General features: G+C 38.1%; 1 protein-coding gene across 8 annotated transcripts in view; it reads right to left on the bottom strand.

The window, feature by feature from the left end:
* Window positions 1-27,877, bottom strand: part of RAPGEF2 (Rap guanine nucleotide exchange factor 2) — a 183,004-nt gene that overhangs the window by 108,048 nt on the left and 47,079 nt on the right. For all 8 annotated transcript variants that reach the window (XM_014262039.2, XM_014262029.2, XM_014262016.2 and 5 more), the window contains exons 2-4: window positions 17,737-17,807; window positions 14,141-14,197; window positions 385-468 (exon numbers count right to left, since the gene is read on the bottom strand). In XM_014262039.2, coding sequence (XP_014117514.2) covers window positions 385-468; window positions 14,141-14,197; window positions 17,737-17,807 — 212 coding nt within the window. The remainder of the gene's footprint in view (window positions 1-384; window positions 469-14,140; window positions 14,198-17,736; window positions 17,808-27,877) is intronic.

Below are 27,877 nucleotides of genomic sequence, written 5' to 3' on the forward strand. Positions count from 1 at the left end.
GTATGCTAAAACATGCACCAAAGACTTGTGCACAGTAAGGAAAGACATCCACATCCAAATTCTAGTGAACCCTATAATCTGATTACTCACAAGAAGAGACTACTCAGTACTTCACTCCATCTGTCAGATTTTAGTGGTTTTATTTTTTAAATCAACAGCATCTGCATGACACTTTGGACAGTTATATACTGTCCACAAAGATGGACTTTCAATTCTAGCTATAGGCATGAAACACCACAGCTAGTAAAGGCAGGAGACATGTGTTTAGATTTGTTCTTCTTTGTTTCATTAAATAGAAAATGCTATCTTTTAATGCTAAAAAATCTCTATATCTCACGATTTATGTTTAAAATATAGAATGCAGTACATTCATAGCTGACATACCTGCTCCTTGGAAGAAACATGGATTCTTTAATGAAGACTGAACCAGACAGCAGGATATACCAACAGGTACCAATATCATCAGGGCTGGAATAATAAAAATAAAAAAATTACACAGTTTAAAACATTTGATTTGAATTACCCACAGCAGTACCAAATTTGCACTATAAGGAACAACAAAGAGACAAAAAATGCTCCCAACTATGCAAGGAAGACACAATTCAATTATTGAAAAAATAATTCCATGAAACTATTCTAATTTCCACCTGCAAATATATGCATTATTAGAATGCTAATTTCATTTCCTTGACTTTATTAAATGCATCTATCTATCTATCTATCCACCCATTTGGTAACAGCCCAATTCAAATTAAATGTAACTGTAAGTGATTAAGGGAAGCCAAGCTACAGTAAACATACTGTACTGTATTCTATCAAATGCACTGAAGAAGAATGACAGTTCTTCAGTTCTTGCTGAAGAGAGCTGTAGCATCTTTCCCTTTATAAATAAAGGCATCCTTCCTCAATACTAGACATCTTCTTCTCAGCCCTTTCTTCAAGACAGAATTTTTTTTTTTCGGCATCAGCATGCCTTCCTACAAGGTGAGAGACCATTGGAAACATTTGATGTTAATGATGTTAAGATGGTAAACCCACATCAGATTTGCCAGTCATCATTATCTGCTGCTGCTAAGCACTGCCCCTTTCATGTCTCTTCCTGGCACCAAAATAAATTCCCAACAAAAGGGGCAAAACGTTTCTTTTCCCCTCTCTTCAACCTTGGAGGAAATGGATGAGGAAGACCTTGTCATCCAGGCCAAATTTATTCTACTGTAGATTCAGCTGTTGCTCCTTGAGTAATACAAAATCCTTTTCATATGCTTAGACTCTCTTGTGATAAGTAAGTTTACAATTAACAATGTTTGGACAGGACAATAAAACAGATTAAGGTTACTAGAAATAGCTGCAGTCTCATTCCATGTTGACAGTCAGTGCTGAGAATCTCTCTACTGCACTTCAGTTTCTACCACTCCTTCTTCCAGAGAATCTGACTAATTGAATTCAAGACTAATGGAGTTATGAACTGCATGAGCATTCTTATCGAAAACCACATCCCTGGTGACACTAAGAGATGCAGATTACTTAATTAATTTGTAGCACCTTCATTTTTTAAATTATATGTCTCAAGTCTTTAGCAACAACTAGGTCTACTTCAAACAAGAACAGCCCACATCTTTTAACACAGATGACAGCATAGCATTAAAATCTAATCTTAATTCTTAGTAGGCAATGTACATGTTAGCAGTGTACTTTTCATCTGAAGAACTGCAATTTAAGAAGTACATACACAGTGGTCCTTAAAACAAGTGTTAGCCTAAAAGAGCTGACAGCAAATCATCCAATCTAAAATCATGCTCCATTTTCATTTCTCACTGTATAATATAAGCATGAGAGAAAGGACAGAAACATAGAAAATTAGCAGAGGAAACTGAGGGGACACAACCTATGGCCAAGAACAGAGGAGCTGAAAAAGAAGATGGAGCTTGTATTCCTTTTCTAGCAGCCAGTGTCCTGACCAGCGAAGTGATGCACACACCAGACAAGCGATAACATCTTCAAAATCAAGATTTCAGGAATACTTCTTTATACTGATAGATCACAGAAAACAAAGCAATAACACAGTCCTACAGCTAAAACAACACCATTTTGATTCACATAGCTGAAGCATTCTGAGCTGCCCATTCTGAAATGTGCCTCACTTGCTGGCTTTTCATATGGGCCTGTATCACCCTCAAACTTGTTTGTCTAGAAAAATCAACACTGTGCATAAGTGCAGAGAACAAAGTTAAAGCAGATAAACTAAAGAAAACCAGCACTTCCCACAAAAATATCATTCCTAAAAACATAAACACGCACCTGAGTTAAGTTACACATCCTTAAACATTCCTTCTTTCCCCAGGAGTCCTATGCTGGGCAGGCATACAACAGCATTGCTGCTAAACTGTAAGTTTGGTAGGTTTTGGGGTTTTTTTATGTTCTTTAATAGCTATCATTCTACATACAAATAATCTGGACTAATTACCACAGTTAAAAGTTTCTGAAACAGAAATTTTCAGCAATGGATATAAACAAAATTATCTCCCAAATACCTGGGAAGTAACTGTACTACGATGTGAATAATAATTTTTCCATGTGGATTACAGCACATTATATTATCACATAAGTTTTGTGGTCTTGGGGGTGGTATATTTTTTTTTTTCCCCTTTTCCTAAAAACTGGCAGTTTGGCCAAATATTAAAGTGTAGTCTGATAGTACAGAACCTGGGGTGACAGATTTCATTATTCTAAAGCAAAAGTAATCCAGAAGATCTTATCATGCTTCCAGAAAGGCATTTCCAATGGTAAAATAATTGAAGCAGAAAAAAGTTAAGCTAATAGAAAGTATTTTAACTTCTGTAAATCTACTAACATGCAAGTTTTATTCTCCTCCTTTTAAGAGCTGATTACCTTTTTGAAATCCTCTCTTAAACCACCTATTTGTAAGGAGCTTCAGTTATCTTTTCTCATTGGAGATCTTTTAACTTCAAAGGGAATAGCAGCTACTGGCTTTCACAAGCACTAGTCAATATGTTCAATGTGCAAATTCTTAAGGCTACTTTTGAATCTACCTTTGAATCATTTAACAAATACCTAGAATGATTATGCAGTCAGCTGCAGTGGTTTGATTCTTTTCTTATTTGATCACACACAGCATGACTTTTCACTCAGTTAATCATCCAACTCAGTTTTATCTCTGTTTTTTGCCAATTCACAGGTTTATTCTCTTTCTCTGCAAGCTGGCTCTTCAAAAGTTGTTGCTCCTTCTCACTTATCTGTCATGAACATCATACTTTATCCATCTTGTGTATAAGTAAATGAAGCATCTGCTCATTTGACAGCTGAAAGAACTGATTAAAAAAAAAAATCAAACTTGAGTAATACCATCTAATTTCATTTGTTTTCCTTTGGCTTTACGTGCACTTAATAACTGGTTTCATTTTTACGGTTACATTTGAGTAAGCTGTAAGCTATTTGCATCATGCATAGCTACTGAACTTAACACTTCAATTATCTAAATAAAAAAAAAAAAACTTCAATATTGCTGTGTCACAGTAGTGGAATATTACTACAGAATGCATCTGCATTCAAGGTATCTTCCCTGAATTACATTCTGTATTCTTCTAAAACTTTCACTGTCAGCCAAAACATCATATATATTTCCAAGACAGTCTTCAAGAGCAAAGAACACAGACAGGGTATTAATTCTCTTTCATTTTTACAACTAGTAGTTTTAATATAGTCTTGAGCAAGACATCTGGAAAAATCCCACATGTACAGCAAACACATTACTTTCTCCAGAACCCACGTGCCTCTCTCAGAAAAAAAAAAAAAATGCAAATGAAAGACTGATCTATTCCTTTCATATGAAAATATATTTAACTCCTTCACTTTTAACACTTGCTATACTCTCAGTTGATTAGAATTAAGCCTCAACAAAGCCATTTGGCAGCCAGCTTTTGCTAGACAGTACTGTCACAAGAAACATGTGCAATTCTTTCATTTTAAGGATTCTGGACTTTCCACAATCCTATTCAAACATCATGTGGCTTTCAATCAAGCTTCCATGTTTTCTGTACAATGCTTGACATTTGTTCATCAACAATGCATTTGTATTCTTCAGGACTTTTGTGCCTGTAATGAAAGGCAGAAGGAACTATAGAAGAAACTGATGCTGAACTACAAAAGCACTTCTTCAGGCCACCTGAGGACTCATGCAAATACCATTTCACCCAACAGAGAACACTCACATTCAAAAGGTTTTCTTTGCAATTGCATTTCACATTTTATTTTAAACATTAAAACTGAATTCTAGAGAATACGCCGATTAAAAAGTTTTCTTTCACTGCTAGAATAGTGCCTACCCCTGACAGCCCACAGAGGAATCTAGAAAATTTATTTGTCCTAAAGATATTTCTTCTGCCAAAGAGACATCAGCAAATTGTTCTTAAAAAGCTTTACTGTGGACAGGACACTTCCCTGACTGGGTTTGCAGGAGGGCGTTAAGTCCACATAAGCACTTCATCAGGAATTAGCTGAAGCAGGATTGATGCTGATGACCTTTCCACAAAGGCATCCTTCAAGAGACACGCAGGGTTTTTTCAGCTTAGGAAAGTTAAGGGGAAGGTTCATAGCACCTGTCAGTCAAGCTGATGTAAAAAGGAAAGACATCTGCTGAGGTAAGATCTTTCCTATTACTAGTTTAGTAAGGCTGCCACTGCTGTCCAGCATCACCACAACCACTGAAGCAGCAGCTGTCACACATGAGGAGACTGGAAGTGCAGTGAAAGCTCCACAAAGCAATGGAGTGGTGAAAGGTCTGGAGCACAAGTCCTGCAAGGAGTGGCTGAGGGAACTGGGGGTGTTCAGCTTGGAGAATAGGAGGCTCAAGGGAGACCTTATCACTCTACAACTGCTTGAAGGGAGGCTGTAGCCAGATGGGGCTCTTCTCCCAGGCAGCAAACAATAGGAAAATAGCCTCAAGTTGCCCCAGGGGAGGTTTAGACTGGATATTGAAAGGGTGGTCAAGAACTGGAACAGGCTGCCCAGGAAAATGCTCGAGTCACCATCCCTGGAAGTATTTTAAAAACGTGTAGATGTGCTTGGGGAGAGGGTTTAGTGGCAGACCTCACAGTGCTGGGCTAATCGTTGGGGCTCAATGATCTTGGAGGTGTTTTCCAGCCTTAATGATCCACATCAGGCTGAAAGCAAAGCTCACCTAACCCAGGCAAACAGCTCTCCCATTCTAGTTTTGAATTCCTCTCTGAACGCTCCCTCCACTCTTGCAGGGCTGTATGCACAGTGGGAGTGGAAATAATTGAAATCAGGAATTACTGACACATGTACATTTCCAAGCAGGCATACAAAAAACTTTGCAGGCAAGACTTTATTCTACATATTAGCCTTAAGTAACAGAACACGTTGCTTCAAATAGCTGAGACTGAGGGAAAGTTGTTTGTTTTGGGATCTTTCTTCAGCTCAGCTACTGTTCTGGGTATTTATCTGGATGAAACGTAGGACTGTTAAAAGTTATACAGCCTACCAAAAGCAGCAAAGCTATCCGCTTTCCCTAGTTACAGAAAACAAGATTTATTACTAAGAAAGTTAGATGACACAAGCAATTTATCCTGCAGAGAATCAGAATGAAGTCAACCCCAAAGTCACTCATTAGGGGCAGCAAGAACAACAAAATCAATACACACTCATTCTGTCCTGAAAGATTTGTGTTCTGCAGAGACAACAACAAAAGGACTCCAGTACCAAGATTTAATGTTCTTCTCTTGTAACAACTATGATAGAGCTACCTACTGATAGAGTTTTCATAATATTCAGGTTCTAGCAGCAACCTTATAGTGGTGCAAAACTGAAAGCCAATACCAAAATACCCACCCATGTGCAGGTTTTATTCATAATCTGAGCTTTAGTTGAACAAAATTTGAATAAATCTGCTTGAAATTTTCACTCTTGTATTACAGCACTTTAGAGAGCAGAGGATTTCTTGGAGAATCCATATATAATTTCCCAGAATGTCAGAGAACCTGATTTACAGGAATTCAGGAGCTAGAAACAGAAAGCCATAAATTGGATTGCAATGCCTTCCCACTGTGTTTCCCTATCCAGCTTCCTTGACATAGTCCTTTAACAAAACTACAACCTGCAGCCAGGCAGAACACCTTTCTGCTTGGAAAATTACACAAAAAACTGAAGACAGAACTGTGCAAAGAAACTTCATAGCTGTCACTAACTGTTCTGTCTGGAAACTTCAATTGAGTAATTATGCAATGGCCTATGACATCATTAGGTTGTCAGCACTGATGAGCTTAGACAGTATTTTCAGACTGAGGCTTTCACATTTTCTAGCATATGACTGTTTTCTCTGAGACCTCAGAGGCACTTAAAGTTCAAGAATCAAGAAGCGCTTATAAATCTCCAGACTGACAAAATCCAAGAAGCTTGCAGGCTTCCTCACAGTCTCCAGCGCTTGTATCAAACTCTTCATGCTGTGATCTGTTTATGCCCTGAGAAGGGGCAGCTTCTTATTCCCAGACCAGCAAGTAGCTACATATATGCTACTTAAAACTATAGCTTTATTTTCAAATCATATATATTTTATTTCTATATAAAGCAATCAGCAGCACTTGCATGTTTGCAACTACACAATTATATATCCGAATTTTATTAATGGTATATTAAAGAAATTCTTCACAAGAAAACATGTCCACCACACATATCAATTCTGTAAGGCATTTGTCTACAGTAGCACAGGTGTTCCAATTTTAGCTTTCAGGTTTCCTGATTACTTAAGGTGCTGAAAAACTCTCCAAAATATTCAGCTACAACCAAGATTTAAATCAACCTGTTGAAAGGCCAAATAAATCTCAAATATCTTTACCATCTGTTACCTAATAAGTCCTGATACAGCACTTTTCTTTAAGATTTCTTTAGAAATAGCTAGGTTTTAAAAATAGCAAGCCACTTCATTCTCATTCTCCATCAAAATGAGACACAGCACTACTAGAACTTCTGGAATAACAAGTAGCATTCAGCACATGCTTACTCAGGTTCAACTGAGATAACGAACATCATAAGTATGTATAGTGGCAAGAACTTGCAAGTCTTTGTGACCACTGCTGTCAAACATGCTTTGATTCTGTCAAATAAGACATCACTTCAGTGCAAAATTCAATACCTGGACTTGAAAGCATGTGCTAAACAAAAGTCTTTGCTCTTCTGCCCACCTTCTGGTCATTGGCTTCTCAGCCAACTCCTTTAAAAGAGCATGTGAAAATAGCTAAGCAGCATGCAGGTCTCAGTGGAAACAAGCACAGAAATTACTTCCATATAATTACTGCTTAATATTCCTTTCACACTTTTGTCTATGCTGAGACCTAAGCAACAGAGGTGTCATTCTCCCTCCAACACTGGACTTCCAGCAATGCCAGATGCTGGAAGGACCCCCAACTTCAGTCACTCTCAACATCCAGAATTGCTTTCCATTCAGAGCCATTTTCAAGCTACTTCATAAAAAGGTCATGAATTTGGCAAGAACAATTTCTTGGTTGTGAAAAAGCTAGTTTGATTTATGGAGACAATAATTCCTTAAAATGCCAACCACTACAGGATTCATTCAAGACTTAGATTTAAATTGGATATAATACTGTCATCCTACAATCTATAACATTTATAACTGTTTTGATAAAAGAACTTACAAACTAAGGTGTACCTATTACATTTTCATGTAATCATACTCAGTGTTCAAAGTTAAATCAACTCCAGAAAGTAAGCAGAGTAATTCCAAAGACACTGCTCATGTTCCCAGGTCTCCGCTTGAGAGAAGCAGAAACAATGGAAATTTGACATGTCAGAACTAGGAACTCTTTCAGACATTTAAGCACTACACAAGAAGAAATCCCAAAGAACATTGCTCCGCAAGCTTATGCTCCATAGGATATTTTTCCAGCAGATTAATCTGTCTGTTTCTCTTTGCTCATTTTGGTTATCCTCTCTATGCTGAGAGCTATAGGTAGGTTATTGTTTTAGCTGAATAATCATTGCCAGAATTAGCCATTAGCCTTGAAGTGCCTTGGGATGTCAAACATGTCTAAGTTGAACAATTCTCCCAGGTAGACATCACACTGCCTGAAGATCCTGCATGCTACCACTGTAGTGCTCAAACACAGAATACCCAGGAAACTGGTTATTAACATTGTCACAACTGCCTCTAATCCTCCTCATTAAGCCAGTTAAGCAGTTACCTGACATCTGCCAGAGCATTTCAGATGCTCTTGATCACATTAAGAGTTACATCCCAAACACAGAAGTAAAAAGAGATTGGTACTTGATGCATCAGCCACACACAATTTTCAAATACTTTTCTTCTTATACGAACACATTGAAGTTATCTTTAGAGTGAAGATTAAAAATAAGAATAAATTTAAGATAGAGTTAAAATACTTTCAGTAACAAAACTGGTAACTCTGAATTTTGAAGCTCTGACTTTCACTAAACAGTGTGCAAATTTCAAGTTATGTCCATGATTATATTTTGCAGATGGGCAAAAGATGAAAACTGGTGTCTCAACTCCTGGCAGCAACAATGGGAAATGCAGAAGAATGAACCATAGGAAACAATTCCACAGTATGCATGAAAACAAATAATCAGAAGTATATTTTTCATTAGAGTATTTACATTATTTGTATTTTTTTTCACTTCTGAAATACAATCAGTGAAATAAAACAAGAATTTTGGTCAAATTAGAGATTATTGCAGAGTGTCAGTAATGCCTGTCAGCCTAAGGCAATGGATTAAACAGGCAATCAATAAATACATTATACAAATACATGCACACAAGCTAACTGACCTATTGTCATTGAAGTCTTGATATTAACCTTGTAAAGTGAAATAGCCCTTTCTATCAGAAGAAAAATTCAGAACAAAAATTAAGTCTCCTAAATCACCAGAAAACAATTATAGAAGCAGCAAAATAAAATGATTGTGCATCCAAAACACTCTAAGGTCAAGACAGACAAATCTGTCCTTGTATCTTACAGCTTCCTAATGCATCCCCAAAACCAAAGCTTTGAGTGCCTCAAAGTTCTAAGAATTACAAAAATATGATCACTTTCAGTGAAACATTTACAGTAAAGAAGATGCCAAAACATTACTTCAGTCATCATTCAAGGAAGTCTCAAAATCAGGTCAAACAATAACAAATTTGGAACTGGCTGTGCAAAGCCAACAGACTGTACCACTGATCGCTGACACTATTAAGAAGCCTTGATTCAGTGTCTGTTTATACAGAGACAACTGCCAAGTCCTTGACTGTTTATTTTAATGATAGACATTGCCTAAAAAATTCCCCACAGAAAATGTATCCACAACACAACATATGAATCAGGTTCCTGATTTACTGCAGTGCAGAACTGGCAATATCCCAATGATATTTTGGCAACTGCCCAACTTTTAGAAGGCACAATACACCTTTAGGAATATTTTCAGGACAAAATGGAAGAGGCCAGCCCTGCTGCAGCACTTGTTTGCATTATTAAATACATTGCTGCAGAACTTCCACAGAAAACTGTGGATGTAGAAAAAACACGAATGAATATATATATATATACACACACACACTGCCTGAAGAAATCTACCTGAAAATTCTGATAATGACCCAGAGATTATAGAATCATTTAGGTTGGAAAAGATCTTTACAGTCATGAAGTCCAACCATTAACCCACCACTGCTGTGTTCACCACTAAAACCATGTCCCCAAGCACCACGTCTACATCTTTTAAATACCCCTGAGCATGGTAACTCAACCACCTCCCTTGGTAGGCTGTGCCAGTGATTGACAACAATTTCTGTAAGAAATTGTTACTGCTTTCTACTCTAAACCTCCCCAGCACAGCTTGAGGCCAGTTCCTCTGATCTTATCACTTCTTACTTGGGAGATTCTCTAGCAATTCTTTTCTACAGTCTTTTAGGAATTAAGATTTGTATCTGTAAGATAGAAATATATACAACTACAGACCACATACATTGCCTCTATAAAAGCACTCCATCTCAACACAATTTCAATAAGGCGGTCTCAGCAGTGCTGTTCTGTTTAAAAATCATGAAACCCTGAGATTAGTTCAGCTGGCTAAAGCAGAGTGCTAATGATGCCAAGGTTGTGGTTTTGATCCCTGAATGGGCCATTCGCTAAAGAGATGGACATCAGTCCCTGTGAGTCCCCTCCAACTCAGAATTTTCTGTGTGTGTGTGTGTGAATAGCTGAAGATAGTTTTAGCTCATTTTTGTCACATTTCAAGTCAGGCTATGCAGATACGTACAGCAACTTTGGCATAAATTTTTGTTGGTTTACATGCACTGCTTTCTGTGCTCCTGAGGGTCTTCAGGGCAATATGGTGCCATGAAAGAACCATGAATTCAATAAATGTCACTTTTATTTATTTTATTAGGACTTAAAAGCATGACTCTTGGATTCCCACTCTTAAAGACTACTCACAGATCTATTTCTCACCTGTCCTTGCACAGAACTACTGCCCTGCAGCATTTTTGAGACATTCTGTTCTACCTTGTGAAAGACACCAACATTTTCATCTAAGAAAACAATCGATGTTTGAGTAGCTACCAAGAAGTTGTGCTCCTTTATTCTCTTTCCAGATTTCCTTTGTTTCAGGATTTGATGCCTGGGCCAAGCCAGCCCTCAGAAGGGCTGCATGACTAGCCCAACATCAATGTGTTTGGGTCTTCTGGTTTGACATGGTGGTGTAATTCAGAATACTTGGGTAAGGCTGGATGCTGATATTACTGCTAACAGACCTGAGAACTTAGTTCTAATCATGGAAATTTCAAAAATAATCAGCTGAAATTATATAGCTTTATCTTTTTTCAACACTTCCCTCCCCATTCCACCACCATTCAAGCACTACAGTCTTAATGCAAGTTTTTCATTCCAGACTGCAGGACAAATTAGGAATGAGGAAAAAAATCAAGACACAATGTAATTGTACAGCTTCTTGTCTCACATCTGCCTACCCTGGTCAGTAACTTAGAAACTAAGTCTTTAGTTTGCTATTTCTCATTTCAGCCATGAACATTCTCTGTAGTAATAATTGTGTTTTACAAGCAACATTTTTTCTCTCCAAACTCCAGTTTGTAAATACAACTTCTACTTTTCTTTCTCCGTGCTGAATTTTATTCAAGGTTACAAACTGAATTACGTAAAAGCACACAAACATTTTGACATTAGACAAGAGCAAGGCTGAAAAATGCATACAACCCTCATATGACTAATGAGGAAAAAGAGGTGCTTGTCTTATTAGACACATACTCGTTTGCTTACATCCAAAGCACTTATTGCCAAAGATTCCTCTGCCATCATAGCACAAAATTAAATTTTGATCTGAAAAATTTTGTTCAACCCATCCAGAGGTATAAACACCCTCTACAAATCTGCTAGAACTCTGTTTCCCAAAGAAAATGCTAACTGGAAGCTCAGTGTTGGAGACATCAAGAATTACTATCATGCAGATATGAAAAAAGAACATTTTTTTTCCTTTGGATTACTGATAAAATATTTATTAAGTGACCAAAACAAGTATTTTTTTAATGAGATCTCTAAGTAGATTTGAATAAAGGTAGCAAGTTAAAAAGAAAGGAAAACAAATATGCATGTCAAGCAAGCCTCAATTCTGAAGTTTTCCTTTGCAAGTTTTAAGCCCTTTTATCATTAACTTCCCATCAAATGAAAGGAGTAGAATGACTGGCAAATGAAGAATAACTCAAGCTGAACTGCCACTTCTAATAACCCAGTTTCCATTTAAACAGTGAGATGGCTGTAGGGTTTGAGAATTTGTCACTACCATGTACACCCGCTGATAGTAAAGTAAATGCAGATGAGATGAGCCAATTTTAAGCAATGTGCTCCATTTTATCCCTTTGGTCATAAAAAAAAATATTCTAGAGAGCTACTATGAAAATCAACAAATTTTTGTGTTGTTTTTTAATGTAGGATAAAATAATTGCTGTGCTTGTAAGGAATGCACAGAATTACTTTCAGCATTGCATACACACAATAGAAACTTACTTTTTTATACATACCACATTCTATCTGACAAAGCAGACAGACACAGTTTTCACAGTGAAAAATTTTTGATCAAATAAACAGTGCAACTGCATTAGTCTGCACATTAGCATTTAGGGATAAAGATTTGGCTTTTCTGCACTGAGACATTAAGTTTTGCCTCAGGGAGGTCAAACACACAGGTCAATTAGCAGCTCCAACAGTTGCAGCTATTTTAATAGATTTTAATAGATAATAGCATCTGATTTCAGATTTCAATGCAAATATACCATCACGGGGCAGGGGGGAAAAAATTCTAACTTAAAAAACAATGTAAAATGTTAAAATCTAATGCTCTTTTGATACTTTAGCCTTCACAATGAAAATAAGAGCGTCAAGTGATAACTCTGGTAAGTTCATTAAAAAGTAACCAGGTTGCATGTTCCAAGCTGGTTTTCTGTAGCTCATAACTGACTGGATCAATCCTAGCCTGGCTATCACTTTGCTTCTCTCCTGTAGTACTCAAAGAATTTTTCCAAACGTGTACATAGCAAAACTGAAATTCCATTCTTTAGAAGAGTGTATCTTCAACACATAGGCTGAATTTGTGAAACGAAAAGAAGGATCCCTCCAAGCTCATTATCCTAAAAACAGAACACTGAAACTAGACTGCGGGTTTCATGGGATTTTCTTACTAAGTAGATCTAAAATTATTCAATTAAAAAAACGTAAAGCTCACAATAACAGAAAATATATTTTTAGTTTCAGAATACGGAACTTTTTATTTTTTAAAATAAAAATTATTAATTGTTAACTTTCATGTTTAGCCCATTAAACATTAAATCAGAGATGTGAAATGCTAAAACAAGCAAATTTTGCATTAGCATACATATCCAGAAACTGCCAAACTACCCATTAAATTTTTTGAATAAATCATGGGGAAAAAAATGTCAAGAAGCAACTAAATAGGAATGGCAGGCAAACAACCAAAGTGAAGTCACATGAAAGGAGTGACAAAGGAAATCAGTGCAAAAGAACTGCAAAATGCGCTTCCAGTTAACCCAGATTTCACAATCTCCGGTTTGTGAATTGTATTTTCTCAGGCACATATTTCCTGTATTTTTTGCCTGCATTGAGTATATGGTTAGCTAGGAGTATGGATTCATTCAGCATATAATTGAAGTTTAAGTCAATGCTTAGAATGACTAAAATACTGGATCTAAACTAAAACCCTGTTACATAAGAGACATAAACCAACTGCCCAGAAGAGGACAAATGACCAGCATAATGGTCCCTAGCAAACTAGTGTGTAAAATGAATAAAGATTATATTGGTCTAATTAAAATTATCTATCCACCTATAGATTTTATCTATCCACCTATAGATTTTGACCTTGTCTATTTCCCATACGTAACATCCGTGGGTTTCGTTAGACCTTAATTTAACTTCTCTGAGTGGTCAAGGCCCAGCATTTCAGTTTACTCAATCACATCTTCCTCCTCATGCTCCATACAGGAAAAAATTACACATGTACAAAAGGAGGCACAGAAGTGTATTCTTTGTATGCTTACTGTTCAAATAATGCCAGACAACTTAGAAAAATATGAATTTAGAGTCTGGGTTAGGGGCAGCAAGTAAGAATCTGATAAATGTTTTAATAAATTGCTTCCAGAAATGAAGCTATTACAATTCTCAGATCTCTAGTGTAAGTCTGAGTTGACACTAGAGCACACCCCTGCTAATTATAAACCATGTTAGATTTGTCAATTTGGCACCACTGGCACGAGAAGCTGATCACTACTACTTTCACAAAACTGAAGTAAGACTAAATGACAACTAATGAGAAGACATCCCACAGCCATTTATTAGTTTTATATAAATTTAATCCAACATGCACTACCAAGCAGGAGCCACTGTTAGCTCTCTCCCTGGCACTAGAGAATTTCTTTGGTGTTTGATGATGAAAACAATGTGGATCATCTATATTTACAGACTGTGCATGCTAAGCAAGGAATTTTGGCATTTAAGAAGTCCTCAACTCACTTTAATATGAATTAATTCTTTGAACATCATACAAGAGAAGCAGAAATACTTACTAGTACAGTACTTCATTTGCTTCATGCCTTTCGTATCTAACAGTTTCACACATCAGTCTGAAAGAAAAGAAGTCAATTTTAGTTACGATTCCTATCAGTGTTACAAAGACTTCACTTTCTAAAGTTACTCAGCATTTCCATAAGTAACTCCAGCACGTACAGAAACCAACCACTAATTTAAATCCAAGATGATTCATAATTCAAGAGAACAAACTGTAAAATCTAAGCATGTAAGTTATTTTTTCATCATTAGATCAGATTTGATTTAGGACACCAAATGTAGCTGTTCCAATAAAAAAAATCTATAAATAAATAAGAATTATATTGATCTGATTTTCCATAGTGATGTGATAAAACCAAGTAGCTTTTTATGTTTTTTTTAGAAAAACAATTCTGAATTTTAGAAATGGTTGGAAATGTACTATGTGCAACACTAATCTGAGATACAATATAAAAACTGCTTTCTTCTTCACGTCAGGCCCAATAGATAAAACACGAAATTATGTTGCATGGTAAATCAATGTTTCTCATTTTGCTAAAATTCAGCAACTTGCAAATTACCATGAGATTTTGATGTTGAAACCCCAAAGGGCTCAAAGTGGAGAGAATTTCCTGCAGGAAAATCCTCTGTCTGGAGGGAAGGATTAAAGTGCCTTCGTATTCACTGTCTGCCTGACAAATGTGGCATAATACAGACCAACTATAATAGAACTTACCACATACTAGGAAATGCAATGTTAACTTGATGTAGAAAAATCACAATGCCATTTCTGTCTACTGCCTCAAGGAAACAGCCTTGAATTTCGGGGGGGCGCAACAAAATAAATCCCACTGCCTCCCTTGGCCTTTCTGTAGCTCTGAAACAGACTGCAAACCCCAAGGCTATTTGACAGTCAGACAGAGATTTACCTAAGAGGCTCATGAGAACAGTCAAATAAGGAACTATATTTAAATTCTGGAAATAAATTCTCTTTCCTCACATAATCCATCATCAGAATCTCGGTGTATCAATGACCAGCTGCCAGCAATCGCAAGTAGACAAAAGCACTCAAGAATTGCTGCTCAGGCAAAAAGTCTCCAAAAACTTGATTTGAGGCCTGTAAGAGTTGGTCTGGGTTTGACATCACAATCAATTGCCATTTGCTAGATCATTCATTTCAGCAGCCAACAGACTGCTACAAAAGTCACCTTAGCATTCATCTGTCACAGGATTTTACATATTACTTCAGTGATACTGAGAAAAAATGCTTATTCTGTTCAGAAGTGGCAGGCTTATAGTGGTATCATGACTATTCATAAATTGTTAATAGAAAATGGACATCTTAATTCTGTTTGCAAATAGACAGATATAAAAATTAAGAATCAAGTTTTACTGCCACAGCCTTTCCCACACCCTAGTATTTTACGTCTACACTTTGGACCATCGTTGAGAACTTTTCTCACAGAAAAATGTCTCTGTCTAATGAAATTAATCATAATGTATTGCATATAAAGTTCAGCTAATGAAAAATCTGTTTCCATCCTGGCACAGCAAAGAAACTTTGAACCACAGAACCATCTTTTTTTCAGACACTTCTCTCCACCATAAAATTGGGTCTCATCACAATCTTTTACAGACACTGAAAAGCTACTGTCTCTGCTTCTACCTCCTGGGTTTCCATCTTCCCTCTCTGATCCTGTTTTGAGAGGGAAGGGGAGCACAGACACGAAGTCACTGGTGAGAACATACCAGAGGAGAAGTCATTGCTAGGAGTCAGTTTTAAAAATTAAAATACTTCTTAAGGATAGTCTGTGCCCTACTGGTCTGGAACGATGCTGGGCAATGTGCCACCTAAGAGCAGGAGTCACAGGCAAGAGAATCACTTTAACAAGCAAGTTTTGTTCCCCTCTGAATTGGGACAGAGGGAAGCACATTCTTGATAAAGTCACGCAAGTTCACCACTGGCACTGAGTTTTACAGCATTTTGGTCCCATTATTAGGACAGCAATAGGGGAGAAAAGACCTCTTACAGAAGGTAGCCAAGCATTTCAATTTTTGTGTTAAAGTGGAACAGTCAGAAATTACAGTGACCAAGTAGTACAAACTAGATCACTTCATCAAATGTTTGAAAAATTTAATTAGTTCTGATCAATACTGGTGTCCAGTTTTTGCTCAATCACTCAAACATGATCTTTATCCACTTCCTCAACAAATGCAATAAATTACAGATGAGATCACCAGCAAGCCATATGGTAAGTTATTCACTGCTAGAGGTTACATTTAATACTTTGGGTTTTAATGAATCTCAGAGGCTTCTGTGGCATTCCACTGCCACAAGAAGAGCTGTATCCTACAGGATACTATAAAAGCTTTCAGTCCAACATCTGCAGGCAGCCCAGCCTTTTCCATGTATGGTACTGTAAACAGAAGCTCTCTTTGAGGAATTCGCTATGCTGGGAGAGTGAGTTCCACACATTCCTCAGCAAGAAGCTCATGCTGCACAGGAAGCCAAAAAGCACACATTAACATACCACACCACCATATGTGCACACTTTGATCTTTGTAAACAAGTTAACATCAGTTCGACTCCAGCTATACCAAACTTCACATGCTTAAAGTATTGTATATAACAACATAACACAAAATACTTCAACTGAATGCAACCATGACCTCCTTCCAAAGCAAAAGTAATTACAGAGACTTCTTTGAAGTTAACATTCACATTGCAAAATGTGTCTCAAGCACTTTGGAAGAAAGAAAGCCCCACCTTTTATTTTCTCTGAATTACAGAATATCGGCTTGGGAATGTGGACTCCCACAGAATGACGAAGCAAGAAGCCAGAAATTAGAACCTAAACTGGCATTAATCAAGTCAAAGTTGCTTCAGCATCTTCAGATGTGGCAAATGTTGGCAAAGCTCGAGATATAAACCAGCAGTAATTCACCCCTCTCTACCCACAGGGCACACAGGAGATGTGCTGGCCTCCTTCTGTAGCTGCCAGCCTCACTCTGATGCCCAAATACCCTTAGAAACCTCTGCTGTAAGATGCTTATGGGAGGACAGCTGAAACAACTACTTAAAAATCAAACAAACACAGGTCTTCACAAAAAGACAGGATGCTCTCAAAAAAGTTTTGACTTGAATTCATTTGCTTCATGAAGCATTTTAGTAAAAAGTGTGGATGACATCTATCAAACATCTTCACTAGTATTATTTGCATATGTTGTACATAACACATCTAAAATTTGCACACAAAAGCAAGCACAAACTGAAACAGAAGCTGAAAAACAGACTCTGCTCTCATGATTACTATATTACATAGATGATTTAATCAATTAATGTGCTTGTTCTCTGTAAGTATTTATTTCTAGTTCAAAAGATTGAAAAGAAAATAAATGCATCCATAATAGACAGAAATAGGAAGAAACAAATAGAGATGCACTATGCAGACATACAAGGAGGAAGTGTTAGAAAAATAAAGAAGGGAAGAAAAGAATGCAGTGATGGGCAGTTTGAGGTAGGGTACACAGGAGTAGTATATGGCTACCACAATTACTGTTCCTTTGCCTTGTTAGTGCATTAACATATATGGTTTTTAATGATAAAGTATCATACCTTAGCTGATGCTCTCTCAGATTAGACAATGCTTCCATTCCATGTAAATATGAATACACAATCTCCAAGTCCTACAAAAACAAAGAAAACATTTTTAGTATTCTCAGTTTGGCACAAGCCGTTAAAATACTGGTATATTAACAGGGGTAGTATGGACACTTTCAGGAGGTTACAGGCAACCTGCAGGAACACCTTTGATTATAATCTGGAACCTCACACGAGGAACAATGATAGCATGTCAGCATCAAATACAGAAACCTTTCTGATTTTGCTGTCATTGCTCTATGTCTAGGAAACAAGCCTAGTCCAGAATTACAGTGAACTATTTTGCAGCTATCACAGTCCCGCTTTCCAAAGCCAACATCCCAAAGCTTTCATTTACTTTGTAAAGCAAGGTCATAAGAAATCGGTCTTTTCATGTTCAGGGGAAAAGAAAAAAAGTACAACATAGTCTAACGAAATACCCCATTGTACAGAGATATTTCTAAAATTGTATCCTCTTCAAACAGAGATAATCCACAATCTTAAATGAGAATAAAAAATCTGGCATGAACAGAAAATTATTGGCATGAAATAATAAGAAAAACCAATTATGATCCTAGTTGTAACGTGGTAAAATTTTACATTCAGCCATTGTGGACCTCCAATATCCAGCTGACAAAACATTAATAAAGATATGAAAACAACATCCAAGACTGAAACATCCTGAAATGCAACTGTGGAAACACTAATGCCAGGCTAGAGGCTTTGCTCAAGTTATATTTAAAATAACTACAGCATTTAAGAGAAAGCTTCAGTCAAGCCAACAACCTCTATTTAGAGTGACTTAGCTTTGGCTCATGGATTTCATGCTGTTTCATCATCCTTTTTCTTATTTTAAAACTTGCTAGTTGAGAGACAAAGTATGATCCATAACTCATCAAAAATCAGAGCAACAGTCCACCAACCACTAGCAGAGGCTGACAAAGCTGAGAATAAACTAACACCAACACAACTCTTGTAACTTACTGTAAGAAGATGTTTTTCAAGTAATGGAATATATCAAAGCTAGAAATCTGTGAATTTAAAATTGCCTAAAAAGTACAGAAACACTTGTTTTCAGACACAATGAAAGAATGTTCTCTGGGCAAAGACAAAGAATTGACATTGCAGAGAGAACTTGAATTTAAGAAAGAAAAAGAAAATGCCATTAAATATATTAAGTGTAGAAATATGCTGTACTTGTTAAAACCATGGTACAGATCAGAAAAGATACCAGGAATGACACTCAGTGGCTAAGGCTAAATAGATGTCACTCATTCTTTAGCAAAAAGAATGTCACAGTTGAAAAGGCAAATGTTCAGTTTGAAAAAGCAGAAGAAACATGCAAGGCAAAGGGCTGCAATTTCACTTCAATTTTGGCCTTTCTGCTCCCCTGCCCCCTAGAGGCTTTGGTCCTGTGAAGAGCAGAGGGCACATCAAAGACAAAAGTAATTATGCACATATTGGGATGGAGGGACTCTGCACATACAAGAAGAGAAGATACAGTAGTGGCTCGCCTTTTTACTCTTTTTTTCATACAAATAGAAGTGTGTGAAAAGACATGTCTGCTGTAGTCAGTGACCTGCTCATTCTCCAGACAGGCTGGAGGTGAGCACAGGCTCCCGGGAGCGCTGTGCTGGCAGGCAGCAGCGTAAGATGCAAGCCAGACAGTCCCCGTGGCACCGCTGCTGCTCATCCAGACGTGCCGGACTCCACGGCACAAACCAACAGCTGCCATGGGAAGCTGGGAGGGGATCACTGAGGACTGGATGCTTGTAGCAGCATCTTACATGGAAAAGAGCCTGGCCAGAAAGTGCTGCCCTAACGCATTTCCAGCAAGTCTCGCTAACAACAAGCGGAGAAAAAAGGAGAGTAATCTTCTGTGACCATCTTGCACAGAGGTCTCTCTGGAGTGGCAGAGGCTCTCTGCTGTAAAGTATTCACAGAAGAATAGAGAACCATTAAGGATGCTAGCTTGCAGACCCAGGAGTGGACCCAGGTGCATGTGGTTTCCAAAACTGATGGGTGACACAAACCAAGTGATCAACCCTACAGGTGTACAAAGGAGTGATGAACGCAGGTTGTGTTCTGAGAGAAATGCAGCTGAAGTGACTCAGTGCAGGGGGAATGCATTAAATCAGGGAAGGGAGTCCGTCTGAGTTAAAAGGGATGTTAAAGATCATAATTCCAACACCCTTGCCATGGGCAGGGTCTCCTTTCACTAGATGAGGTGCTTAAAAGCCTCATCCAGCCTAGCCTAAAGCCATTCTGACCAATTTCACAAGCAACAAGATATGTTTAGTGAACTCCTGTCTTTAAAGTAAATAATTCCCTTTCTAAATACAAATATTGGCAAATACAACATCCCACAGGTCCCCAGATGAGGAACTGCAGATGGTGGAGGTCCTTGACTAAAATTTTAAAAAAAAGGGATAAAAAGAGATTTAATAAAAAACAAAATCTTAAGAACTCTGATAAAAGGGGGAAGTGAGGAGAAATACACAATTAATGAAGTCTACTTGTGCTTCCATCATAGTTGCTGGATAATGATACCTCATCAATGATCTCTCATCTGAGAAAACCAAGGTGAAGGCCTTTTTTTTTTCTCGATTTGGGGGAAAAAACAAAAAAAAAAAAAAATGGGCAGCAAGAAAACGTTCTAACATCTCAGCTGCCGTGCACTGGATGTTTCCGACAAGTGCCAAAGTGAGCTGCTGCCCATTCCTTAAGCGGGATCTTTCCAGAGGCATCCGGCAGGGAACAGCTCCCTCTAGCACCAAAAGTTTGGCATTGAAATTGAAGTAACAAAAACTCAGCAACATCCCTTTCAATCAACTTCTCCATAATGCTGCAAAGTACAAAAAACTACAGCAGAGTCAAAAGAGCAAATATATATTCATACGTGGTCAGTAGGCTCTGCACACTTCCAGTCAGCCTGCAGCATGGAAGAGGAGGAAGGCAATTAAAAAAAAATAAAAACAGAATGTCAAGTTATTGTTGTTAGGTCACATCAGTTTTCCATTGTCTCAAGAAAAATTACGCTGTGCTTACTTGGCAGAAATGCCCATTATCAAACACAAATAGCTGTTTCAACTTCTTAATTCAAAATGAATTGACAGAATGCAAGAGTCCTTCAGAAACATCTGTGCCAAGTATTGCAATATTCTAAGCAGATTCCAAGTGCATGAAATGAAACCATTTCACAAAAATAACACATGCACCATAAACGTAGGCATGTAAGCTATGAAAGTTTTTGATTTTGATATTGAAGAGGCTTGACAAAAGCTAAACTTCTAAATTTCTCAGGAAAATAACTCTGTCTTTAAAGGACATGGCATGCCTACATGATTTATGCCGACTAGTTAAGCAAAACCCTTAAAGCAGCAGCTAAATTTAAGCTCGCTGTGACTTACACAAACATTTCTGCCAGTTCCCAGTGTCCCTGAAAGCTGCCTCTAGCTAATGCATAGGATATGTAGAAGTAGGCAAGTGACAACAGCACAGATGCTTGCTTGGATGCTGTTTTTACAAGGCGAGCACACAAATAACCACCGGAGGGCAGACCGAGCCACGGAAACTTCAGAGAACGTCATTCTCTCCAGTTTCTCCCTTCATTGTTTCGAATATAACTCGGTGAGAGTTTGGACACGCCAAGAGGAGCAACGCTAATCATCACCACTACAACTGGTCAAATATTCTGCTGTAGGAAGGACTACTTATAGCCAGAAGTGCAGAGGAACTACCAGCTTTCTGCTTTCTAGTTTTATCCAGCTGGCAGAATTAAAAGAAAAAAAAAGGAAAAGAAAAAAAAAAAGAAAAAGCCGAAGGCTCAGTTGATCTTGCTACACAAAGGTTGTGGCAACAGCTTGAAAAAACATCTCAATGGAAACTCCAAACCCAAACTTAAAGGCAAAGCACAAATCAGCACAACTTTTAAAGCTTGTTTTTATTTAAATGAAAGCTAAAGGACTGAAATCTAATCTACACTTAAATCTGTACTGCAGCCAAAGTCATATGCTTGGGTTGCTGTGTGGGAAGCAGCACAAAATTTGTTTAATTCAGTGTTACTTCTTAATTTACTTGTTTCCTTGGTGTCAAATGGATCACTTTAAAGTTCTGACTGTACTTTGAAACAAAACAGAGACACTTAAATTTTAACCCAGCTCAACTTCAATTAGATCTGCAGAAACATACCGATCTACAACCTTACCTCTGCTCTCCATTCTAATAAAAATCTATCTATGTTTATGCCCAGACTCTCTATCCATTTGATTTGTGCTTCAAACATATTTGCCAGTTACACAAATCAGAGAAGCCCAAACCACAATGCTAGCCCCAAATTCATACTAGCTTAATGAAGACATTTTTACTTTATTAAGATAATAGAAATGTGAAAATTTGCTATTTTGGACTGAAAAACTTAAACCCCTCTAAAAATTGCAGGCTTATACTGGTTTCACTCCTGGTTTGCATTAAGGTGTGACACTAAAGGCCAAACTCAACTATTCATCCTTGCCACAGTTAAGCAAAATCCTGAGAAATTCATGGCTCTCCAAGTAAGAAATTCACTTATTTCTGTGATGTGGCAAACAAGCAGAGAGCAGATTTCATCTTATAATAGTTTGGTTTCTTTCAAATCAAAAGGCAAAAAAAAAAAACCAAGCTAACTCCTTGATTCACAGTCGTGAAAGGAAAAAAAAAGTAACTTTTCAGAGCACCTAATATCCACCTGAGGCTCAAAAATATCTGCCTGTTGAGAGTGCAATGTATTTTGAAAGGCTGATCTCTTAAAAATAAGCTATCTTTAGCTCACACTCAGCCAATCACCAGGAGAACCAGGCTCCAAAGGGAGGGGATCTGCTCCCCATCATATGTTGCCACTCCAGACCACACCCCAAGCCCAAGTCTCACTGCTGTCAAGACAGGAGGTCCCTCCCGGTCCCTCCATGCTGATTCCTGCCACCTCCCCGGCCCCAGGGTGAGCACCTGCTCGAAGAGACCCAGCTTCGGGCTGCTGTCTTGGCAGCATGAGATCCATGAGTTCCAGTGCCGAGGACATGGAGGCAACCCTCTCCTGCAGCCCGGAGGAGGTGGGACCTCGATGCCTTTGATGGGTTTCAACAGACCATGAAACTGCTGGCAGGAAGAGAGGCATTTCTATATGGCTGACTGAACAGTTATTTTAGCTCAGACGGGAACCTCCCCAAATTGTGATGTACTAACAAGAGCAGCAGTGCCAAGTTTTTTCTTCTTACTGAGCAACAACGCGACAATCCAAACCCAGGTTGTGGAAGTCCTGCCTCTCTTTCATTGTAGCTGTAGGCTCCTGTCTTTTTCCCTTTTCTTCACACACCCAGAACCTGAAATCATGAGACTATAGGCCACTAGGGTAGCTATACCAAGCACTCACATTCCTTTTTTTTTTTTTTGTTCCCCTCTACTATTGATTTAGCACTGGCCTGTCTGGCTGCCTATACTGGCTCACCCAGGCCAAAGCAGTGCCAACATCACCAAAAGAAAGAGACTGGACTACAGCAACACCAATCCCATCTGGCTTACACAAAAACTTCCATGTGCATGGAAGAGCTGTAGCCCACGTAGATTTGTTCACATCTGGTTCACACTAAAATGCCAGGCTCTCACCCAGAGCAGCTCAGGAGATGACACAAGTCACTGTCTTCAGAGACAGCAAGGTGCACAGGCAGGCAGGGAAGGGCAGGAGGCACATCAGCTGCCTCAGCAAAACCTCCCTCTGCAGGAAAGACCTGAGGGGTACTAAATACTAAGGGTGAGCTCACATCTTGCAAATTCTGACCTGCAAAATACAGGAGCAAACCACAAAAAGTGATTTCCACTGTGACAGAAAAATCCAGTATTGCTGATACCAAAATCACTGCCATGCCAAGATGAACATTTCATCTTCACCCCCAGCGTGCCAGCAGTGGAAAAAAACTCGAACACACTCAGAGCTGCTGTGCAGGAGCATGCCCAGGTATGTACATGCTTATCACTGAGCCATAAAGAGATTAAAAAGAAGTATTTGCCTGCAAATTTTTAACATTCTTTTTCTTACACCAGGACCTTCAAATTCAGGTGAGGGCACTGTCACGTGGGAAGCCTGCCAGTATCCAACTTATTATACCACCAACTTAAGACAAATTTTTCTTTTTAACTTTACTGTAAGCTACAACAACATTTCTCTGCAAGCCATTCTTACTATTGTACATAAAGATCTGTGGCTTAAAATAAACCAAAGCCTACATTATTGGAAATAATTTATTGATGCTGAATTGGCAGCTATGCAATAAGAAATTAAATATTTAAGTGAAATTACATATGTTTAACGGCCTTCATTGGTACTTACATGAATGAAATTCCATGGGCCGTGTTTTCAGGAACAACTTAAGTTTTGTAAATTTACCTGAAAGTTCTGAAAAATCTTACTATCTTAACCTGTATGCATTTATCTCAACTAAGATGCAGTATATTCTGGGAAATTCATGACAAAACATCACTCCACAGCAACCAGGCATGACCAAGCTTGGGACTCAGCCTTCACCAGAAGGGAGCTTACAGGCCACCCAGCCAACCCAAGCCTTCACTTCCTCTAGGCAGAGGAAAAGAGATATTGTATTGATTTTGTTGAGAGTTGTTGACACACAAAAATTGTTATTTTTAACTCCACCATGGGGAGGGTGGGGATATTTGTTCTGGGCTACAGATGGAATTTTTCAACAGGAGGAATAGGTGATTTTAATCTGGAACTGAAGTACCCATGCATGAAGGGAGCATCTCCATGCACCAGAAGCAACTCCAAAACCCCAAAAAGAAAAAGGAGAAATCCCATTTTCTTGGGAGTAGTCCCAGTACAGAATAGAAATATGCTTTTCCAAAGACTTAACTGAATTACTTCTTTGGTGTCAGATGCTGGAGAAACACCATAGGAGCACAGTACAATAACTGAGATAATAAACAGAGAAATATGATGTTTCAGCGATGTACTGAAATCAGCTTTCCTGTCTTTCCAAAACACTTTCTTTCTTTTGTGAATTATTTTCTTTCTAAAGAGGTTCCCTCAAAAGACAATTTCATTACATGCTCGTATCTGCATTTTAGAATTTTTTTCCTTATTGGAAGTGTACAATAATGAGTTGGAAGGTTCAAAGACCCACCCACACTAACAGACTTTTAACACTGTCTCAAGAGTAATCCAATTGATTCAACATATCCTGCTAGTCATAAAGATTACAGCAGAATAAAGAAGAAAAAAAAAATTAAAGACATTCATTATTATAATCATCCCGTAAGATGGGGGGATGAACATGGAAAGGTTAGATGGGAAATTAAAGCCTGCCATGCCATAGAAGTCCATGAGCAAACTAATGAGCATAGGAAATTACAGGGTAGTGCAGTGCATCTCTTTTCTGCTTTCCGGACTTGCAGAAGTCAGACAATTAAAAGCTTAACATAAAAGCCCAAGTTCTGTAGTCAGAAATCCAAAGGTTGATCGCATGTCCAAATGCAAGAAAACCAGTTCCAGTACAAAAGATCATTCCTACTGACAACATAGTCCATAATTATAAAAGGCACTTCAGTTATTCACCATTAAAAATATATGTACTTGGCTTTTTGCATCTTTTCAATATTTATTGCCAGTAGTGGAGGTTTGTATTAAGGCTGTTAAATACATTTTCACATTCACTGCACAAATATTCAGATCTTTTGTTGCAGAGGGGTTTTTTTTAATGCTAAGGAAAGTTTCAAATTGTTTTGAGATCAGCTTATTTATCCCACATTTTTCATTAGCTATATGAAATAACACCCAGTATCCTGTTAAACAAAAATCAATCTTGCACTAATAAATAGATCAGCTATTAATATGGTGGTACTTATTTTTAAACAACTACTTGTAGCAGAGACCAATTTTATCTAAGTTTATTCAAATATACAGTAGTATAATGAATGGCAGCTTTCAATTAAAAAAAAACAAAAAATCAGGAACTGAAAAGGGAAAAATTAAACATAAATGTCCTGGAGTTATGTCAAAAAGCAACTTCTAGTAGTCACCAAGCTGTGATGGCAGAAGCACTTTAAAGGATATCAGCCCAGAGATAAAAATCACAAAGAACAACTGAAGTGGCCAGGAAAAGAAGACCATGGTGAATCATCTAAGATTGCCTTCCAAAAATAGGGTCAGTTAGCTGTGCTTAGAGGATTCCCCAAGAGGTGTGAGAGCAAGATTAAGATATGACAGACACTTTTAGTGGTGAGTTTGGGGGGCTTTTTGAGTGTGCATAATTAGTCTACAGGTTTCAAAGCAGGCATATCCATGATTGAGTTTGCTCACAAGGACTATAGTTCACACAATCTAGGAATAACTAAGCCAGTCAAACAACTTGCCACAAAGGAAGCACACCACTACAAACTTGACCTAGATGAAACCATCACACAAACTTCCTTACAGTGGGCAAGGGCAAACTATTTTGTGAAAAAAATTAAGTCTCTGTAAAGCCTAGGTCCTGGTACTTCAACATCAACTCCACAGCTACACAGCATTCCTTCTTCAAATGCATCATTAAAAGTGTTGCAATCATAACAAAAATCCCCATAATATACACTTTGTAGCATTCTGGTATTGTGGTGGATGAACACACGGTAGACCAGAGGTGTTAAATGGGGCAAGTATTCCAAATCATGAGCAAAAACGTCACAGTGACATAGAAGAGGTGCCTTTCATCAACTAATATGTGGTAATTGCTCCTGTGAATACTTTAAGCTTTTCATTGTGAAGAAATCCTAAATTCAGTATCAGGATAAGGCAGAAATGTGCCTGAGCTGATGAAGGGGTAACCCACTAAGCCACCTCTGCTCTGCCACCTGCCATCATCTGTCTGTATCTGAAGCTGTAGCAGTCCCAACTGCTCATATTTATGCAACTTCTCAGACGTAACTGCATTATACCTTGCTTCTAAAACAAGACCTTGGAACAAACCTCCTTGTGCTCTTGGGAAGGAGCAGCCCAGCAATGAAATGGGGGTATCAGCACTGTCCCAAGTGCTGAATGTCATCACAACTCCACCCTTTGGTTTGTGCATCTTCTCCCTTGCCAACCAAAACCAAACAAACCCCAAAACTACCCCAAAACACAAGTTCCACCCTCGTCCAGAAAAATCAGTTCCCAGGCACAATTCAATCCCAACCCAGCCAGCAACACACTCCTTTCTAGCCAGAGCATCAGGGCCATCTCACTTCCACTTTGTAAACTGGGGTTTTTGAGAAGCCCATGATGCCAAGGGAGACCCTGAGCACTCCTCCAGAGGTTACTTGTCAAAAAGCATCACCACTGAGCTGGGCTTAAGCAATGAGGAACTCCAGGCTGCAGCTCCTGGTTTATTACCATGACAACTCACATGCAGAAACAAAAGGAACCCGCACGCGCTGAGAACTGTGCTCTGCCAGAACTTACTACGAAAATATCTCAGTAGTACTATAATCAACAGAAAATACAGTGACTTGTTTTCTGTGGCTGGCTTACAATCATTTTATATTGCTGGCTTACAACCAACCAAAGCAAAAACACAAAACAAGCAAAACAAAAATAAAGTTCCCCTTTCCAACCACAAAGGCAACAGCGGGTATTTGTTGAAGTAAAATTGCACTATTTCTTTTTGCTTTTGAGAGCTTAGGTTTTTTTTAATGGGAAATAATGTTGCTTAGTTTCCTGATATTTATCATATTTATGAATTAAAAAAAAAACAGATACAATAAAATCATAAGGAAGAGGGAGAAAAAAACCACAACTAATTTCAAAAGTTTTTATCCCAATAAACATCCTTTATATTCATGTTTTTAAAGAAAGCATTAAAATTCATTTAGACAGATAGCATTTTCCCTGAAGTCAAACACACAAGATAGCCAAGAGTCATGATCCTTCTTTTTGTTAGCAGATACATTTCAAGCATATTTCAGAGCATTGCTTCCAAGAGATATAAATCTTACTTGAAGCATCAACAGTAGGTCACATGAAAATTATTCCCAGGCCATCAGGCAAATGATCATACTGAAGTACATATTTGCAAGTCAAATCATTCTTCACCCAAAAATTAATCTCAAAAGCTAC

The sequence above is a fragment of the Pseudopodoces humilis genome, chromosome 6, assembly GCF_049639895.1.
Source record: "Pseudopodoces humilis isolate 2021_Gansu_Grassland_sample_001 chromosome 6, ASM4963989v1, whole genome shotgun sequence".
In the NCBI taxonomy this organism is placed as follows: domain Eukaryota; kingdom Metazoa; phylum Chordata; class Aves; order Passeriformes; family Paridae; genus Pseudopodoces; species Pseudopodoces humilis.